Source organism: Corvus brachyrhynchos, unplaced genomic scaffold (assembly GCF_000691975.1).
Source record: "Corvus brachyrhynchos isolate BGI_N302 unplaced genomic scaffold, ASM69197v1 scaffold113, whole genome shotgun sequence".
NCBI lineage: Eukaryota > Metazoa > Chordata > Aves > Passeriformes > Corvidae > Corvus > Corvus brachyrhynchos.
In genome coordinates, this window is record NW_008237246.1 from 58,275 (window position 1) to 66,650 (window position 8,376).

The 8,376-nt window shown below is 42.3% G+C and overlaps 1 protein-coding gene across 1 annotated transcript in view; it reads right to left on the minus strand.

The window, feature by feature from the left end:
• The window catches only part of LOC103613020 (5'-AMP-activated protein kinase catalytic subunit alpha-1), a 29,076-nt gene that overhangs the window by 18,268 nt on the left and 2,432 nt on the right, over window positions 1-8,376 (minus strand). Inside the window, exons 2-3 of the mRNA XM_017730414.1 lie at window positions 4,069-4,123; window positions 2,305-2,446 (exon numbers count right to left, since the gene is read on the minus strand). Of these exons, the coding sequence (XP_017585903.1) occupies window positions 2,305-2,446; window positions 4,069-4,123 (197 nt within the window). The remainder of the gene's footprint in view (window positions 1-2,304; window positions 2,447-4,068; window positions 4,124-8,376) is intronic.

The window sequence follows — 8,376 nt, forward strand, 5'->3', positions numbered from 1 at the left end:
ATCCTTAAAAAGATGAATAACCCCATGTGATGGCCCATGTTTTGTAGTATGAAAGAACTGTGAAATTTTTCATGGGAGAGATGTTCTACACACAGCAGATTGTTTGTTTCCGGGCGGGTCTGCTATTGGTGGCAGTATGGGAACCACGTGCAACTGAAGGAAAACCTTTTCTTCCTTAAGCATAAGAGAAAGACTTTTCAAGAACTGCAACACTGACTAACATCCCATGTTCTGTTATCCCTTGTGTGAGCTGGGTAAAAGGAGAGAAGTGCTGGAAAGAGGGGGGGGGATTTACTTTAATTTTGTTTTGTTGTTTTCTCTTTACTTTTAATTCTGTTAGTAATAAAGCTCTTTCATTGTACTGCAACTGTTTAAGGTTTGTGCCTGCTTTGCTTTTCTCCTAATTCTTATCTCACAGAAGGAAAATAAGTAAATAATGAATATTTTGAATCAAAACCACTACAGAGATAAATCTCTTAGCATCACTGAAAAGAATGAGCCATTCTGCACCTCACATTTTCAGCCTCTTGGAAGATTCAATCATGCTTCTCTATAGTCAGTTCATTTTTCTAGTTATGGAAAAGGATGTTGTGAAATAGTTACATACCTATAAGTAAGGTTATCAAACCACACAGCACAGATGACCAGAATGCACAAAGAGGCAATTTACATAGGAAAGCAAGATGCATTGTATTGCTAGAGGTCAAAAACCACAAAAGGAGATGCTCCAAAGGTTTTTATTGAAAGCATGGTAGGAAAAAAAATACCTTAGTGAGGCAGCTTTGCAACTGTATATATTGGTAAAATATTGTATGAAAAATTTTAATAAAGCATGATGTTCCAAATTAGACATTGTCTAGTTTGCAATATTCACCTGAAATAATTTGATTACCTTTATGCCAAATATCTTGAGCTGCTACCTAGCAATTCCCTAATACAGCTAATAGCACAAGCAGCACAATCCAAAGTCACCAGCAAGTCTATCTACACAACAGTATCAATTATAGCTCAAATGCTATTTACATTCAGGCTAATAACACTTCTGTTTTCAAAATGCAGGATGACCAACTGAAAAGCTACGGACCCATCAATTTTTCTATCATCTCCTTCCGTCTTTTCTTTCAACATGCAGAAGAGAAAATTCTCCCCATAATTCCCCAAGAAAGAAATTGCAACCTGAAACCTGTTAAGATGACTTAAAAGTTCGACAGCACCAGAAGTACACATTCCTGTTCCAGCCCAAATATCTCAATTGGCACACTGACACTTCTTATTTTGTTTTAGCTACAGGTATGTACTTTGGACTCATTCATGAATTCTAATTTGCAGCACTAGCAGCTCTGCAGCCAAACTAATCAGCTCAATAGTCTTCTGAAAACTGACCCACTGAAGAAGTCAGTGTGATCTGACACAATCCAATTTAGCTCCAGTATAAGCGCTGTTGCCAAATGAGTGTGTAGGGATGGCATATATCAGTGAAAGCATGATCTTAAGAAAAGACTCTGCCAATAAAGAAAACCTAAACTCCAACACCACAATTAACAGTGAAAGTCACCCACATTCTAAATTTGCCCTGCTAGATGTACAGGTTGACTTTATAGGAAAAGTAAAAAAGTCAATAGTATTTATAATTTATTTCCTCAGACCAGATACAAGGTGTCTACTCCAGGACATAATTGTACTCCAAACTCTGTTGATGAGCTACTGATAAACAAATGCAAACAGGCACACTGTAAATATCACATTTATTTAGTTAAGCGGTAACAGCTATATTGAAGAACTCTGAAATATGAGATCACATTTAACAGACTGCACATCTTTCAGAAAAACCTTGTAGAGTACCATCTACATAGGAAAAAACAGGGCACTGACCAACACAACCCTAAAAAAATATTTCGAGTAAAGAAAACACAACAAATTTACTATAGAAGTACCCTTTACAATCTTGTTCTGAACTCAGTTTCTAAGCAGAAACAAAGCTCAAACATAACCAGAAAAAAGAAAACAGAAGCAGCAGCTAAGAAACTGAGATGGATGTTACTATAAGCATCCATCATGCCACTACCTTCTATATACCTGCCCAAAGAATTTGTAACTTAAAACTAATGGAAGCCCTCTGCCCTGCAGAATAATCAGTTTTGTGAAAATGCTTTACAAAGTACACCAAAAATGGTTACATAGTTGAAAACTGGTTATTTTCCTAAAAATACACCACTAATAGTATTGCCCTTTAAACATGTTTCAGACCAGTGAGAGCAAGGGACTACTGTTTAAATAGATGTGATTATAGCAAGCAAAACTTACAGCTTAATTATATGAGGATGTCTGAAGAGTTTGAGGTTCTGGATCTCCCTGCGGATTTTTCCTACAACATCAAGGCTGCGAATCTTCTGTCGATTTAGGATCTTCACTGCAACTTTATGCCCAGTTAATTCATGTTTACCAACTGCAAGAAACAAGGCCAAGAAATATCACAGTTAAGATGTAAGCATTCCACATTATCCCATTCTCTTTGGGGAGGTTGAAAACCAGATGGCACGTCGGTTCTTCTGCCCTACTCCATTTTCTCCCACAATTCTATCATTAGAAGATGAACTGGATATGTAGGAACAAACCTTAAACCTAATGCTCAGAAGTCTTGCAGCATGACTATGTTTTTGCACTACTGTAAACAAAGCATTTTGCATCCCAAAACACTGCCATTCTTTCTAATTAGGGAGACCATTTTCTTTCCCTGTACAAGTCACTCCATGCTTTTGGCTCACTTGGCAACCCGCTCAGACACGCTCTTTTACTTTATCTGCAAGGATGCTCTTACAAAGGACATCACTGCTATCCTTTCCTCAAGAAGCCCGTTTTAGCAATTACTCTGAATTACTGCTAAAAGTATCTAATCAGTTTACTTAATAATTATTTATCTGTCTTTGGAGCAGTCTGATCCTATATAAGCTCCACATTCTGTGCAGCAAACACCAGGGCTTTATTATATAAAATAAGTGACAAAAGTTATATGAAATGCACAAAATGAAATCCAAGAGTAAGTATGAGAAGCAATGCAAACATGCAACCTCTTACATTCCTCAGTTTCTTTCCTACTTCTAAGAGAGTTTCATTTTTCTTTCAGCAGGGGAACTTGAAAATGTAAAACATTTCCTAGACAGGTAATCCTCTTAAATTCCTTAATTTTGCAGGTGCTATTGAAAGTAGGTACAATAGAGTTGCTAAGAATATTTTTCTTAAACCCAACATTGTATCACAGATAAACCACAAAAGGTAAGTATCTCTTCCACTAGAAGGCTTCACTATCTGCATTATTTTCTGCATGCAGTGACTTAACACTACTAATATTATAACTACATCACTTTCATCCACTACCCTGAGTCCTACCATCTGAAGACAAGCCAGATTCCAGAGACACACACCTACATGGTTCATCCTTGTCCACTTGAATGGACATTGGTAACAGACCTCTGCTGAACACAAAAGTAATTACAAAGATTACAAAAGTAATCTTCACTTTGCTGCATAATGTAATAGCAAATACAAGTTTTTCCACGTGCATTTAATAAAGACAAAAATATTTGTATTTTTTCTACTGTAAAGCACCTTTGCAGCTTTGCAGCTTTGTTATTATTTGTATGCTATCACATTAGAACTAAACTGTTAATCCCAAGGAGAAAGCATACTGAAATGCTACTGGGCTTTTAAGTTAAGCCTTTATCCACATGCCATAACAACTTATTTATTGTATGATGAAGCAGTTCAAAGTATCTGGCATCAGCAAAACAGCAGACATTAACTGGTAACACACTGCTGATTACTTTTGAATTTGGCATAAAGACAGAACTGAAAGCAAGACCTCAGATAACATCATGTAGAAAAGAAGCCAGTGTTATATTTATGAAAGCTATTTTGTATTACAATGTCCTGGGGTGACTCTATGATACTGTATTCCCTATCGTCGGGCTGTGCCTTTGAGCTGGGTCCGAGAGAAAAGGGGGGGGAAGCCAAGTGCATTCTTCAGCACGGTTTGTGTTCAAGGACACACACACTCCCCTGCGTTCTCACCACTGCAGAGCCGAGGGAGCACCTTCCTGCTTTTAGCCAGCTCTCGGCTCCGTTTCTAAGGAGAGAGACAGAGAGTTAAAATTCTTTGCTTTTTAGCTAGCCTGCTAGCTGAGGCAAGGAAGTTTTCCTGGGACTGTTCAGCTCTGCTCTGGTCTGGAACACCATCACTGGGAGGTCCCATACCGCGGCCTGGAGGGGCCCATGCTGCACCCCAGATCCAGAGAGAGCAGAGCCACACCACCAACAGAAAGGACTCTGAATCTACCAGGTCTTCTCCACAGCGAGAGGTTTTATTATTTAACATTATTCATTCTCTCATGCCTGCATGCACTTTGCTTGTTAAATTAACAGCTTTTTTTTCACTTTCCTCCAAGAAATTTCTTTCCAAACCTCTGGGGGAGGGGATCCCGAAACCTGCCTTCCATTAGAGGACGTTTCCTCCTAATTTGTCTCAAACAGAGAAAAATAATTTTGGTGCCCAATGCGGGGCCGGAGAAAGTGAAAAAAACTGTACTAATTACAATTTGGTTTTAATTACTTTGTATTGGGGTAAAGTAGTCACCATGTTGGTTGAGTTCATACTGTCTCTCTGGTTTCAGGTACTAATGTCTTTCTGGTCCCCAGGCCTGTTTGCCTACCCACAGATAGTGCCAATTTTGTCCCTGGCATGTAACTTTTACCAAGCAGGGGCACGAATCCAGATTTCTATTTTGCTGTGCTTGGTCATAATAATTTATAAAATGTTAACAGAGGTACTGGGAGTTGTTCAAAATGTGTATGGTCTGTTGTTTCTCCATCCTAGTTGCCATCCTAGTCTCAGTAGCCTGTTTTGGGGGTTTATTAGTAATTGGACCCAGTTTATTAGAGGAGGAGGAGGGGATGGGGTTTCCCAGCCTTTCATCTCCTTCTTCCCCTTTAAATCTGGCATGTCACCTTTTGAGAATGTTCAGTTTCCCTTGGATGTCAGAGACCACCTTCCTGGTGTTTAATCTCATAGGTTGACTCTATACGGTTTGCAGCTTCTCTAGAATCAGGGCTGAGATGTTCAGAGGGGCTGATGAGACACCTGACCCAGGCATGGAAAATCCTGAGTGGTGTGGGGAATGGGAGGATATGGGCCAAACCCTGAAGGAATTCTCTGACCCAATAGCTTGGAATTTCCCCCCTGAACAAATTCAGAACCTGTTGTAACCGCTGGACTCTGTCTAGCAGGCTGCTGCGGCCTGAAAGCTCAGCAAGGGTTTCCTAGGGCCATGCGATTAATCGCATCCCAGAGTCCATTTCAGACAGCCCTGCGATCTGGCTCCGGCAGCTAGCAGCATTACAACGCAGTGGATGGCAAAGGAGGTAGAAAAGGGTCTCTCATGAGGGTTTGAGATGGCTTTAATCACATCTTGTCCCTGCCGTGTTCAGAGGTAGAGAGACAGCGTGGTTTGAGTGCGGGGTGGTTTTGTCAGGGGCCCAGGGGTGGTCCCTGGGCGGGGTTGGGGTACAGAAGCAAATAGGGAGAAACCGAGGGAGTGGCCAAGGCTAGGGAGGGAACAAGAGGAACATACAGAATCACGGGGTTAACAGGCCACCACAAGAACCCAGCTGAGGTGGGGAAATATCTGAAAGAGAAGTGCAATAACAACTCTAATGAGAAAAAGCTCATTGCAATATGCTGGGCCTTGGCATATGCTTATTGCACACTGCTAGGCACTGTAGGGCAGCAGATAAAGGCAGAGGGGCAGGAAGATAAATCAACAGACATTCCAGTCACTCAGGCTGGAGCCAAACCAGACAGCAAGCCTAAGCCATTGACAGTTGCTCCTGTCACAAGAAGAAAACACAAAACCAAAACCGACCGCCCAGTGAAAGATGATGATGATGATGTAGGGGAAGGACCCTCAAAGCCACCAACTGACTCAGAACCAGAAATCATTATTGAGTCCATGTCCATGAAGGACCTTTGTGGCCTAAGAAAGGATTTCACTCGATGGTCTGATGAATCTATATTAAGTTGGATGGTCCATATTTGGGACACTGCAGGTGATACTACAATTCTAGACGGTACTGAAGCGAGGCATTTGAGATCCCTGTCACATGATCTGGCTATTGACCAAGAGATGGTAAGGGGATGTGACCCTCTCAGTCTCTGGATACAGCTCTTGAGAAGTGTGGAGGAAAGATCACAGAATCACAGAATAATGAGGTTGGAAGAGACCTCTAAAATCATCGATTCCAACCCATGCCCTAACACTTCAACTAGACTATGGCACCAAGTGCCATATCCAGTCTTTTTTTAAACACATCCAGAGATGGTGATTCTACCACCTCCCTGGGCAGACCATTGTGGATACAAAAATGCTGCTAGCAAGGATTTTCTTGCTATTTTCTAAGTCCATGAGAGACTTTTCTCTCTCACAGAAGAGGTAGCAGAGTTATGTAAACAACCAAACACCTGCAGCTTTGAAAAGTCTTGTTTATAGTACAGTAGAAAAATATTTTGACAATGGATGTTTTAGGATTTTAGCCAATCACCCCCAAGGGGTGGCTGATCCTTGTCCAATTAGACTATGAAGAAAAAAGTCTACAAAAGAGTTTGTAAAATAATTAAATAAATCAATCTTGCTGCACAATTCCTGCCTGCTGGATCTTCTCTCCTCCCCCTCCCTACGGCTGCGGGACACGGTGATATACCCTAGGGCCTAGGGCTGCGGTAATAGACTATTCGAGTACTTTATTATTCTTTCCGTGAAAAACGTTTTCCTAATATCCAACCTATACCTTCTTGACGCAGCTTGAGACAGCGTCCTCTTGTTCTATCAGTTGCTGCCTGGAGAAAGAGACCAACCCCCACCTGTCTATGACCTCCTTTCAGGAAGTTGTAGAGAGCAATAAGGTCACCTCTAAGTCTCCTTTTCTCTAGGCTAAACAACCCTAGTTCCCTCAATCGTTCCTCATAGGGCTTGTGTTCCAAGCCCCTCACCAACCTTGTTGCCCTCCTCTGGACACACTCAAGCATCTCAACGTCCTTCCTAAACTGAGGGGCCCAGAACTGGAAACAGTACTCAAGATGTGGCCTCACCAGTGCTGAGTACAGGGGAAGAATGACCTCCCTGTTCCTGCTGGCCACACAGTTCCTAATGCAGGCCAAGATGCCATTGGCCTTCTTGGCCATCAAGGCACGCTGCTGGCTCATATTCAGTCAGCTGTCTACCAGCACCCCCAGGTCCCTTTCCACCTGGACACTGTCCAGCCATACTGTCCCCAGTTTGTAACGTTGTAGGGGATTTTTGTGGCCAAAATGCAGAACTCGGCACTTAGACTTATTAAACTTCAGATGCCAGTGCCGAGATGATCTCTATATGCAGCAAACCCTCTGGAAGGCCATAGAACAAGGGATTCAACGCTTGAGAGAACTGGCAGTGGTAGAGATTGTCTTCAAAGATGACCCAACAATTAGGAGTCCAAACAGGGTAAGATGTACACCAGTGATGTGGCTAAAACTCGTACGACTTGGGCCACAAGAATATGCTTCTGCTTTAGCAATAATGAAGCAGGATGAGGGGGATGAGACCGTGCGTGATATGGCAAAGAAGCTCCAAGCATATGCAGATGCTGTGCATGGCCCATCACATGCAAGAATCTCAGCTGTGGAAACACGTCTGAAAAAAATGGAAGATAGGATGGAGGAGAATCACCAGGAACTCAAGAAGGAGATTAAAGAGAACCTTCTCCAAATCTCATCAGTACAGACCACAGGTGCTGTTACCAGACGCAGCCATCCCCCAGCTAGAGACAGAAGGTACATCCCACAAAGTGAGATGTGGAAATTCCTGTGTGATTGTGGGGAAAACATGAGGAGGTGGGATGGAAAACCCACCTCTGCTCTGGCGCAATGAGTATGTGAACTGAAGGAGAGCAAGAGTCAGAAAGGAAGTTCCACCAGAAAGGAAGCAGCTCCAGTTGCCAGTAGCCAAACTGCCAGGTATGATGGAAGAGAAGAAGACATGTCTGATCCCCGTGAAGGAACCTCTAAGATGCAGGCCCAGGGAAAGAAGGATAACCAGGCATAGAGGGGCCCTGCCTCTAGCCAGGTAGAGGCCAGGGAAAACCATGTTTTTTGGACTGTGTGGATTCATTGGCCTGGTACATCAGAACCACAAAAATATGATGCCTTGGTTGACACTGGTGCGCAGTGTACAATAATCCCATCGCAACATGTGGGAGTAGAATCTGTTTCTATTGCTGGTGTAACAGGTGGATCACAAAATTTGACCTTGGTGGAAGCTGAGGTGAGCCTGACTGGAAATGAGTGGAAGA